This window comes from Sinocyclocheilus grahami, unplaced genomic scaffold (genome assembly GCF_001515645.1).
Source record: "Sinocyclocheilus grahami isolate Dianchi unplaced genomic scaffold, SAMN03320097.WGS_v1.1 scaffold878.1, whole genome shotgun sequence".
NCBI lineage: Eukaryota > Metazoa > Chordata > Actinopteri > Cypriniformes > Cyprinidae > Sinocyclocheilus > Sinocyclocheilus grahami.
Genome location: NW_015506057.1, coordinates 434,906 through 447,796, shown reverse-complemented (window position 1 = coordinate 447,796; position 12,891 = coordinate 434,906). Strand labels below are relative to the sequence as shown.

General features: G+C 35.5%; 1 protein-coding gene across 3 annotated transcripts; it reads left to right on the top strand.

Annotated features, from left to right (window-relative positions):
• Positions 1 to 3,685: 3,685 nt before the first annotated feature.
• On the top strand, positions 3,686 to 10,783 carry LOC107563533 (gastrula zinc finger protein XlCGF7.1-like). 3 transcript variants are annotated; one of them, XM_016248433.1, is made up of 3 exons: positions 3,686 to 3,741; positions 4,381 to 4,600; positions 9,499 to 10,783. In XM_016248433.1, exons 2-3 carry the CDS (start codon positions 4,429 to 4,431, stop codon positions 10,242 to 10,244), a joined length of 918 nt encoding a protein of 305 aa, XP_016103919.1. In that variant the 5' UTR covers positions 3,686 to 3,741; positions 4,381 to 4,428; the 3' UTR covers positions 10,245 to 10,783. The 3 variants fall into 3 exon arrangements, with proteins under 3 accessions (XP_016103919.1, XP_016103921.1, XP_016103920.1); XM_016248435.1 differs by having other exon boundaries at positions 3,701 to 3,737; XM_016248434.1 differs by having other exon boundaries at positions 3,712 to 3,737; positions 4,370 to 4,600.
• The last annotated feature ends 2,108 nt before the right edge of the window (positions 10,784 to 12,891 follow it).

The window sequence follows — 12,891 nt, the reverse complement described above, 5'->3', positions numbered from 1 at the left end:
GCACACAGCTTCACCTAACTAATTATTAATTTTGTTTAGTTATGTCATTTATAATTTGAATAAGAGATCAACACCAATAAGCAATAACCAATTTTTTTTAAAAAAAGGTTTTATTTATTACATAATAGACCGGATTTTATTGTATTTTTTCAGGAAACGGGCAGACTAGAATAAATAGCGACACAGTAGCGAACAATAAACGATAGAATTGGTGAAACAAAAATTAAATAGCCTAATGAATCCAAAGTTTGAACATTTATGAGTAGGCTAAAACATCTAAATATGATATCTGGATCGCTGTCAGATGCTGAGCCCCAGGACACATCACTTATCTCCCCACCATCAGACTCTCCATCACTCACGGCATTTAGTGCTTCTAATACCTCTTCGGCATTCATAAATCACTTTTTTTTACACATTGTGACTTTATTTATGAAACTGATAAATGCTAATTCAGTGAGTGAAAGGCGTTGCCTAGCAATGAACAATGTTAAAACATAGGCGGCGTGAAAATACAGGCATTATATAGTGACCCCCTGGCGCTTATAGGTATAAATGCTCTGGTTTTATCTAAACCATTTTTAACAAAAGAAGTTTATAAATTACACAATTTTAGTAAAAGTCAATGACTGGGAGACTTGAATGTTTTATTGAAAATCTGTTATGTACATTTGAAAAACTGTTTCTAGTGTTAACAATACTTTGAGCATTTATTGATCAAAGTTAATGTTAATTTCAACATTTACTAATGCATTATTCAAATCAAAAGTTGTGCTTGTTAGCATTAGATAATGCACTGTGAATTAACATGAACTAACAATGAACAACTGTATTTATCAACTAACATTAACAAAGATTAATAAATACTGTAATAAATGTATTGTTCATTGTTTGTTCATGTTAGTTAATACATTAACTAATGGAACCTTATTGTAAAGTGTTACCGAAATCTGTAATATAAAAGGGAGTTATAGTTGCAGTGAGTAGTGCAAGAGCCTGCATTTGAATCGTTTTATCATTGTCACTTTGATCTCATTGTAAATCCTAAGAATCGATAGATGCTAGGGTTGTCAAAAGTACCGACTTTGGTACCAGTCGGTACTGAATTTAAAAAATGTGAAGATACCAACATTTCCTGCTAGCATTTGAGCGGATTCTTAAACACAGCTGATTGGCCATTGTGTTCACACAATCAACCTTGGCTACAATGATAATCGCTTCATGCTCTTCACGAACGCTTACACAGATACACACAGGAGCATTTGAAAGCCGCGTCTATCAGCAGATCCCTAATGACGGATCCGCTGACAGATGCCTCCCAGTCAGCAAATTTCCTTTGGTTCGGATCTGGCCCATATCAACAGCTAAATTGTGGCCAAGATTAGTACGTGTTTGCCGGCCCAGAACTAGTCCACATCTTTTTAGCCAGAACTGAACCAAAACAATGCCATAACCCAACCTGAAGTGAGACAAATCATAAAAAAAAGATGTGGCTGATATATGAACCTTATACAGTGTTCTATAAAGGGCTGATGGCCCTGTGGTTGATACAGGGCCATCATGTGGCTGATAAACCAAAAGCCATTATTTTGATATTTAAAAAAATAAAATTAAAGGAAGAAAACCAGAAAGAAAAGAATACAACATTATGCCCTAGACAGGTCTTTGGCACCCTGCAGCTGTCACATTCAATCTGAAAAAATTGAGATCATGGATGAATAAAACCTTAAATAGCAGTTTCATATAGAGAAATGAAATCATGCCCTCAGCTCAACATACCCAAGTGTCCACTTTGTCTTCTGTACAAGCATATACATTACCACAGGCCAAGCATAAGTCACTTAGGTCTTCTATGAAAAAAAAAACAATTATATATATATATATAACAACTCTCAAGATATTATACATAGTCATGACATTTACATAAATCACATAATTTACAATCACATAATTTAGTTTGCACACAAACACTCCACATGAATTGCCATCTGTCTGTAAAATGTGTGGTAAAGTCACACATTTCCTTGTAGTGCCCTGGAATCCTTTGTGGTCCATGAAACCCCTTTAAGAGAGCGAGAGAGAGAGGGTTAAACACACACATTTTATCAGGTTCATCATGCATTGTGGTTTATTTACTCCCACCTCACAGCGGTGATCCAATTTCTTGCTGCCTTCGCCAAAGGTGTTCATGTAAACAATCCTTCCTTGTTGAGGATATATCAACTACAATTATTCCTAACCTCTGAATTGTGCCATTAAGCCTCTCTACCAGTCCATTAGTTTACGGGTGGTATGTTGCACATAAGCTCCTGTTGATGCTCAGTGTTTGGCACACACCTAGATTGATCTGTATATACAAGACACAAGTTTAATTTTTAGTTGAGCAAGAATTTCATAAAAAAATTAAAAAAAAGAAAGAAAAAAGCTCTTTCAAGAGAATCACATAAATTGAAATAGAAAAAAAAAAATTTGGTCCCACTCCTTACCCGTATCCCACCTTAATAGCAGCAAAAGTGTTTTGCAATGATCTGATAAAACAAAGGAATATTTCTGTCTACATGTACTCATAAACGTGTGTGTGTATATATATATATTAGGGCTGTCAACTGATTAAAAATTTTAATCTAATTAATCACATCCTTTTTCTGTGATTAATCGCACACTTCATGAAATTAAGCATAGACCATTTATCTTGTTTCAAATGTTTATTTTGTCATCATTTGCTATATCCAGCAAAGTAAACCAAAAGATTGAAGGGTGATTCTCAAAAATCTATATTTTTGCAAGCTTTTTTCAAGATAAATTTAGATGTCTTTCCAAAGAAGGACGCTTACAAACTCCAAAAGGACACCAAAGAACCAAATGATGTAAAGAGCCCATATAAGCACAAAAGAGAAAAAAAATCTAAATTGTATAGTACTTCTTAAGTTGCAGCGCGTTGAGCTCTCTCGGCCACCGTAAGAAACTTTTGAAAAAAGCTTAGTGGTATTATTTAGTGATGAAACATCTCACAGTGAAGCACTGTACCGAAGCTTGATTCGTTCTGCCAAAACCATGTGATCTGTGACATCCGAAGCTTCGTTTTCGCACACAACCACGTTACTGCTTCGTATTCTGATTCAAATAATGCAAACCACTTGTGCAGTTTCAGGTGTCACTCACGTCTTTGAAAAGAATAAATCATAATACGTCATAATGCGGATAAATATTTGCATACATGCATGTGTAGTGTTGTGCATGTTCATTTTGTATTAATTCCTGGTTCGCAGACACTTTAACTGACCATTCTATGATAATCTTCGGTTATTTTGATCATAGCCTATATATGCCTACAGCCTTGCCTATTTTTTACCACAAATGTATTCACAGACTCATTTATTCATATTGTGTAATACAGTGACTGACATGGACTTATTTATATAGACTTCATATTTTCTTTGCTTTATACAGGTTTTCATAGCACAAACTGATTTATTATCTGAAATAAAGGGAAATAAACTTTTTTTTACTTGAGGGAAAGCCTCGGCGCTTCGCAAAGCTTAATTTTTCCATGACAAGTATTTGTGAATCTGCTATTCATGCCTTGAATTAATCCTTCATCATACCGTTTGAATGTGTTTTCTGTATGTGAATTTTCTATGATTTTCAGCATGCACACAAGACTTTTATTTTGGTATGACGATGTGACGTCAGAAGTCTGCGCCGCGCTCCTGCGTCTGTGATTCGGCTGAAGAAAGGTATGTGTTTATAATAAGTGTTCAAATAAAGTGTTCAAATCAAAGCAACCAGTTCAGACAATTTTATGATTTTATAAGCAATGTAAAACTGCTTAATACGGAATGTTAACATTTGAATGCTTTATATAACTTTAATTAACATTATTTTGTATGAATAACGGAAACATTACGCCTCATTTCGCTCCCTGTATCGTGAATCTGTTTATCATAAACACAAATTTATGATTTGTGTTTATGATAAAACGGAGAAACGGAGCTTTTGAAACTTTTTCGAGTCGATTGAATCAATTACTTCTTTAAATGAGTCACTGTTTTGAATCGCTCGAATCACTTGCTGCTCAAAACAGTGTAAATGCAACGAGAACAACATTTACAAATCCAACAGCAAATGTTTTCATGAAAGTGGAATCTGTTCAATTTTGATCTACAAATCATTAAATGCCCAATGTAATTCATAACTAAACATTAAATGTATATATAATTTGTGTTTGTAGTTTTGAATGTTTTTTTTAATCAGGTGATTTCAGGCCAGACTGACTCCCTTACCAGTGTGCTGACTACTGAACCAGGGAGCTGATTGAGATTTAGTTTGCATTTATTTTTTCTTTCTGTTAATGTTAAACGGGACAAAGTGTCGAAACAGAAACTCCTGCTGAATCAACTGAGATCCACGTGACACACTATTATAAAGATGGTGTTCGTTAAAGAGGAGAGTGAAGACATGAAGAATGAAGAAGCATTCAGAGTCAAACATGAAGATACTGAGGAACAAACAGAGATGGTGTTTATTAAAGATGAGAGTGAAGACACGAGGATTGAAGAAACATTCAGAGTCAAACATGAAGATACCGAGGAACAAACAGGTTGGTTTTCATTCTCAAAGCTGAACTCATTTGATCCTTATTAAAATGTCCAGCTCCGCAGAAATGAAAGATATTTGTGAAGAAATGGAAAAATACTACAGAAGAAGTCTGAACAAAACAGTTATTTTGTGTAACATTTAAACCCCAAAATCTACTTTTGGATTAAAAACTACGAAAACCATACATTTATATAACTTAATTATGCAACAATATCTAACAAACACTTTATTTTGCATTAAGTGAAATGTGAGTGATTACATTATGCTATTATACATTATTACATATGCCAACATACCTTAACATAAATACACTCCAAAATAAATATATCAATAAAAATAAAACTTCTTGTCAATTGGGCTACTTCACATTTATTAACATATTAGGTATTGGTTAAGTATTTAAAAAAATATATTAATTAAGTTTATTAAACATTTATTAGGTAACTAATTAATTATTTGAATAAATTGAAGTAAAAAACATTAATTAACTTCAGTTTCCCTTAAAATTAATATTTTACCTTCAATCAAAATAAATAATTTTGTTTCATTGATGCATTTATTGCAGCACCTGAAAATAGTCCCCAGCACGCTCCCTGTGCAAGCAGGTGGTCACGTTGGTTATGTTGACGGAAGTTAGCCTATTTTCAGGCGCTGCGTAATATCATTGCGCCTGGCTTTATACAGGTTTTCATAGCACAAACTGATTTATTATCTGAAATAAAGGGAAATAAACTTTTTTTTACTTGAGGGAAAGCCTCGGCGCTTCGCAAAGCTTAATTTTTCCATGACAAGTATTTGTGAATCTGCTATTCATGCCTTGAATTAATCCTTCATCATACCGTTTGAATGTGTTTTCTGTATGTGAATTTTCTATGATTTTCAGCATGCACACAAGACTTTTATTTTGGTATGACGATGTGACGTCAGAAGTCTGCGCCGCGCTCCTGCGTCTGTGATTCGGCTGAAGAAAGGTATGCGTTTATAATAAGTTAAAGTGTTCAAATCAAAGCAACCAGTTCAGACAATTTTATGATTTTATAAGCAATGTAAAACTGCTTAATACGGAATGTTAACATTTGAATGCTTTATATAACTTTAATTAACATTATTTTGTATGAATAACGGAAACATTACGCCTCATTTCGCTCCCTGTATCGTGAATCTGTTTATCATAAACACAAATTTATGATTTGTGTTTATGATAAAACGGAGAAACGGAGCTTTTGAAACTTTTTCGAGTCGATTGAATCAATTACTTCTTTAAATGAGTCACTGTTTTGAATCGCTCGAATCACTTGCTGCTCAAAACAGTGTAAATGCAACGAGAACAACATTTACAAATCCAACAGCAAATGTTTTCATGAAAGTGGAATCTGTTCAATTTTGATCTACAAATCATTAAATGCCCAATGTAATTCATAACTAAACATTAAATGTATATATAATTTGTGTTTGTAGTTTTGAATGTTTTTTTTAATCAGGTGATTTCAGGCCAGACTGACTCCCTTACCAGTGTGCTGACTACTGAACCAGGGAGCTGATTGAGATTTAGTTTGCATTTATTTTTTCTTTCTGTTAATGTTAAACGGGACAAAGTGTCGAAACAGAAACTCCTGCTGAATCAACTGAGATCCACGTGACACACTATTATAAAGATGGTGTTCGTTAAAGAGGAGAGTGAAGACATGAAGAATGAAGAAGCATTCAGAGTCAAACATGAAGATACTGAGGAACAAACAAAGATGGTGTTTATTAAAGAAGAGAGTGAAGACACGAGGATTGAAGAAACATTCAGAGTCAAACATGAAGATACCGAGGAACAAACAGGTTGGTTTTCATTCTCAAAGCTGAACTCATTTGATCCTTATTAAAATGTCCAGCTCCGCAGAAATGAAAGATATTTGTGAAGAAATGGAAAAATACTACAGAAGAAGTCTGAACAAAACAGTTATTTTGTGTAACATTTAAACCCCAAAATCTACTTTTGGATTAAAAACTACGAAAACCATACATTTATATAACTTAATTATGCAACAATATCTAACAAACACTTTATTTTGCATTAAGTGAAATGTGAGTGATTACATTATGCTATTATACATTATTACATATGCCAACATACCTTAACATAAATACACTCCAAAATAAATATATCAATAAAAATAAAACTTCTTGTCAATTGGGCTACTTCACATTTATTAACATATTAGGTATTGGTTAAGTATTTAAAAAAATATATTAATTAAGTTTATTAAACATTTATTAGGTAACTAATTAATTATTTGAATAAATTGAAGTAAAAAACATTAATTAACTTCAGTTTCCCTTAAAATTAATATTTTACCTTCAATCAAAATAAATAATTTTGTTTCATTGATGCATTTATTGCAGCACCTGAAAATAGTCCCCAGCACGCTCCCTGTGCAAGCAGGTGGTCACGTTGGTTATGTTGACGGAAGTTAGCCTATTTCCAGGCGCTGCGTAATATCATTGCGCCTGCCGCACCCATGGTACGGCAGCAAAGCTCCTTGATTATTACGCCGGAATGAGAGTATAGTTCCTAGCCATATCGGCCTAGAAAATCGCAACATTTCATTTTCCGTCAGTCTTAGTACTCGATGTAACTAAGAGTAACTAAGGTTTTAAATAGGAAAAATATAAAAACTCTTTGGTCATTTTTGAGCAAGATGCTAACTATCTAATCAGATTCAATGATCTATGCTAAGCTACAGCTAAAAGTGCTACTGCCAGACCCGGAGATCGGCTGAATGGATTCGAAAATGGTAAAACTCAACTGTTTAACTCTAGGGGAGTTGTAAAATGAGCCTATTTTCAAAAATAGTGGAGTGTTCCTTTAAGTTTAGGTATTGGGTATGATTAGAATTGGTCCCTACACTAAAGTGTTACCCTTTTTTATTAATTTTTTTATATGAATTTTCATCATTTTCAAACCTAAAATCAGCAAGCTTTTATTTTGGCGGTTTGCCGGCAAGTAAGTATATGCATTTCTGGTTTAAGCACTGCCAAGTGAATGAAATGTCACTGTCCCGCCCGCTGTTTTATTCACTGACACACTCTCCCCTGGGAGTGGATGCACTAGCTCACAGCTGGCTGAAAGTACACAAGTATGCTTTTCCTCCAGTGAAACTTTTGCCTCGCATGCTTTGCAAAAATCAGAGAGGAAAGGGAATCTGTTCTGTTACTGGCACCGGAATGGCCCAATCAGCCGTGGTTCCCAGAACTGGTGGAGATGCTGGTAGCCCACGCAGGAATGTAGAGTAATGCACTTTTGCTGTGCCCTTTTTACTTTTGCCTCGCATGTGCTGTCAGTGCGAGCAGCACACGCGCCTACTCGGCCTCAGTTATGATCTGAGCTGCTTGCCTCAGTGGTTTCGACTAGGTCGTATACACCCCTATTTTGACGTACCACTAACTCAATGCTGTCCCTATCAACTTATTACATTATGATATTGTTCATCACATCTTTTAGGACATGATCATCATCATACTCTGCTTATTTGAGCTAATCTATATGTGATTCCACATTCTCTGTTTCACCGGCGTTAACTCTGCCCCTGGTGTGACACAGCATCTTCTAGTTGCCGTGCCTCCCTTGACTTTAACATGGTTTTTACTAGGTACTGTAGACCTGAGCTGTTTAACAAGTGTGCCAATATCATTGCCGCTCTCATTACGGTTTTGTATGTGAACCTTTACATACTTAGTCGAGTCAGGCTCCATCGCTGTGACACGGCGGGATTTTATACATTCCCATAGCAATGTAGAGTGACCGAATCGAAAGGGAATGCTCCGAGAGCATTAGCTAACAACGTCACACCTCATAGAAGGCAATTGATCCAATGAGAAAGTGTACTTCCTGGGGGAAAGTTTACGACCCTTTGTCTTCGAGCATGATGTTTTGCAAATGTAGTTTGATTTGATGTTTGATGAAGAAACTATAAAAAAAAATTATATAATACCAATATGTTGCATAGGTATCACCATATAATGCAAAACATCATCTATGAATTTTCAAAAGGAGATAGATACCAAACATAGCATAACTGTGTTTGATTGAACGTGTTGTTGAAGCTCGTGAGCAAGATGGGATTTGAATTTTGCCGTCCGAAATTGTAAGTGGTTTAAAAGTGGAAAAAAAGTAAAAAGAATCAGGACTCCTAATAGAATATCAGGCTAACACAAACCCACATCGTTCAACATAGTTTTGCAGTTCAGAGTTTCAGAGCAGAAACAAAAGCTGCTGCTCTTCGTATCATTTTTTTGTTGCCTCCTTTCACATTCATATGTAAATGGCACTAGCTTATTTTATATTATTAGACTGAACAATCAGAAAAAGCCCATGTGTACACCCGCCCATAGACCCTCCCATCAAAATTAGGACAGAAGTGGTCGAAAGTGGACAAAAAAGATGGATGAAAACACCAGGTGTAAATGGGAACATGTCTCTGTCGTCCACTTGTGGTCCGATCGACCAAAACGCATCTTAAAACCAGGTGTAAACAGGTCCGTAGAAGTGAAACTCTACATTCCTTTGAGTTGTAAACTAGTCTTACCTTAATGTCATGTCTTTGTAACCAGAGGCCTGGTTCTGCCTAGGTGTTAGTTTGGGGGTAGTTCACATAACTCTAACTCATAGTGTGCTTGTTTGCCGTTATAAAATATTAGAAAATTATTATTATTACCAATGTCAAATTCAGTTCCTGGAGGGCCAAAGAGTTTAGCTCCAACTCTAATTGAGCACACCTTTTGTTTGACAGTTTGACTTTTGTTTGAGGAGTTTGACACTCCTTTTTTAGACATAAATGACAGATTTCTTTGTTACTGATTTCCGTTCTACTGGTTCTTTTAAACAGGTGTATTTGTTTCTTTTCACTCTAGACCTGAAAGAGGAGCATGAAGTACTGAATGAAATGCAAGATAAGTATCATTATAAGAAACATCATGATTTCAAAACTGGACAAAAATCAATTAGTTCAAAGAGTGCAAAGACTTCCTCAGGAAAAAGAGCTCAAAAGACTGAAACTAGAAGTCATTTCACCTGCCAACAGTGCGGAAAGAGTTTTGAACAACGAGGAAAACTTAAAGTCCACATAAGAATTCACACCGGAGAGAAGCCATACACCTGTAAACAGTGTGGAAATACTTTCAATGAAAAAGGAAACCTTAAAAAACATATGAGAATGCACACTGGAGAGAAGCCTTACACCTGCAAACAGTGTGGAAAAAGGTTCAGTCAACAAGGAAATCTTAAAGTCCACATGAAGGTTCACACCGGAGAGAAGTCTTACACTTGCAAACTTTGTGGAAATAGTTTCATTGAAAAAGGAAACCTTAAAAGGCACATGAAAATTCACACTGGCGAGAAGCCTTACACATGCCCTCAATGTGGAAAGAGTTTTACTCGACAAGGAAGCTTTAACATGCACATGAGAATTCACACTGGCGAGAAGCCTTACACATGTTCTCAATGTGGAAAGAGTCTTACTCGACAAGGAAACTTTAACAGGCACATAAGAATTCATACCAAAGAGAAGCCATTCACATGCTCACAGTGTGGAAAGCGTTTCACTCAGCAAGGCAACTTTAACAGGCATATGAGAATTCACAACAGAAAGAAGCATTAAACCTGCAAACTGTGTGGAAGAACTTCACAATTAAACTAAACCTTAGGTATCATATGAACAGTTACACTGGTGAGTAGGGTTGCCAACCGTTCAGTATAATACAGAATTTTCTGGTATTTAATTCATCAGAGAAGTGTTCCGTATGAAAGCAATATGGAACACAGTTTGACCCGTATTCATAGGCATACGCCGTATGACTATCTAGACTAGAGGTGGGCAAACTATGTCCCGAGGGCCACATACGGCCCGTGGTCAAAAATGGCTAATTTGATGCAATGTCAGTAAAATCCAATAGATGGCGCGATGGCGCTGTAGCCTGCAGTGTTCCCCTGATTTTACGCTGACGCGGCCACTGGAGCTGATCGCAGCCATTCTAGTCAATGCTTGTGTTATACCAGCTGTGCCGCGGCACGTTTCTGAAGCTTCCCAGAAGCAGCTCTCTACGCCACTTCGCTATAGATAGGCGCCTAGTCTATTTTGACGGACGCCGCGTCCAAGCCGCACAGCTCAAATACAAAATAAAAAAATCTAAATGTACACCCTGTGGAAAACTGGTATAATTGTAACTTGTTTTAAAAATGTGAAAGTGATCATTTGTTTAAAAAAAAAAAACTTATATTGGTTGCCTACTATTTTCAAAATGCTTTATGCTCTGTAGACCTTCCAGTAGAACAAATGCCAGTGTTATCCTGCTCACGAGCACTGTAATTTCGTGGGAAAAACATGGAAATAATTTGTTGTTTTTTCTTGCAAAGATTACATTTTCCACACGTATTTTTATGAAAATGGATATAGTTATTTTTTTCTGGTTTATTCATCTGAAACGTGCTGCGATTTCCAAGGCGACCTATTTAAAGCAATCAGGTCAAGCTCAAAGCGCGCACATTAGGATTGGTGACGAATGAGAAAGGCAAGTGAGTTATTGCGCATTTTCCAGCAACCACGCTGTTAGTTTCAGTTTCTCTTTAAATATTTAGGTTAGGCATTTGTAATAAATGTTTATAGTGAATGCCCCTATAATTTGTGTTTGTTTTTTACTTATATTTTTATTCCTTTTTCTGTTCTGAACACTGCTAAATTTACAGGATTTTTTGTGAAGTGAGGGGAATATAAATACATGTTTCTAATGTTTGTAAATATTGTTTACATTATGAATTAAATGATAAAATGAGTCTTATACATCATTCGACTTGTACACCAATGCAACTTATCTGTGTCATAAAGTGCTCATAAAAATAAGGCAGAGATGGTACAAGAGTAGAACTGCCATGTATGTACAAGTACAGCACAGTAGTGGTCAATTTAATAATAAAAAAAGCTTCATTTGTCATACATCAAAACTTAATGTGGCCCTTGAGTCAAAATGTTTGCCCACCCCTGATCTAGACCATACAAATAACAAATTAATCATTCTTTTTGCACAAATCATTGTTTGATTTGCGAATGCCGCCTGGTCCCTCCCCTTCACCATCCACGTTTTGATTTTGCCAAATCAGTTTGGGTGAATGCAAAGAACGTGATTATTAATCATAAGCACAACATCCAGCTAGGATGTTGCAATCTACCTGATCAAGATGTCTTTCAGTATTGTAAGTTAATGTTGTTAAATAGAGAAACAAAATGACACATTTTTAAAATGGTAACTTCTAGCATATTCCTAAATCTGGACCTCATTAATACTGAAGAACAAATTCAAGCACCAAAAGCAGCCCACACACTCCAAGTTCTCTTTAAAAATATTCATTTTCATGAATTCATAGGCTATATGGTTGCAATAACATTTTAATTCAAAATTTTAAATGTCATTTAAAAAATGCTTTATTGATTAAAGTTTCATAGACGTTCAGTTGTTATACTTTGTCAAATTTTATGCCATATTGTATGTCATTTCAGTATATTCACCTCCTAAATTACTACACCACTTGTGCAGTCACAATTCTATAGTGGTAAAATTTACTCCGGCCGATGCTTTGTGTGTGACATGCGTGACATTTTTTTGCATGACATGCAAACTTTATTTTTTAGAATAATTTTACATCGGTTAAGCAAAACAAATGTGATTATTTCTGAGAACCTTTTATACACCTTTTATAGACGTACTTAACTGTAGACACGGAAAAGCATACTCTATGTGGTACAGAACAAATATTTTGTGTGTCCCTTATTCTGTCCCTTATTTTCCTATAAAGAATCACAGTTGTCCCTTATTTTAATTTTCTGAAGTTAGCAACCTGGTGAGAAGCCATTTTCTTTTGATTAGTGTGGAAAGAGCTTCAGACATCATATAAACCTATAAACAATTCAATAGTTACTTGTAACGGCTGGATAAACCAGACACCATTATTTGTTACAATTTACAAATAGTCCACTAACACTCTACACCAAACAGGCAAACCATTTTTTTTTGTTGTTTTTTTTAACCCTCCCCCCGAAATTTAAATAACCCCAAATGGACAGAACAGACCTTTGGTTACCACAGTAACCAGATAAACTTTATGAGTCTACCTCAAAATTCCCTATTGAAACTGACACACACTTCCCATAGAAAAGGACTTCTTCCCATGAATCCATAGGCAAACCTTTCTATGAATGAACAAGCATATTCCTTGGACAATGTGTACATCATTACTGCTTTTGTATATACAGT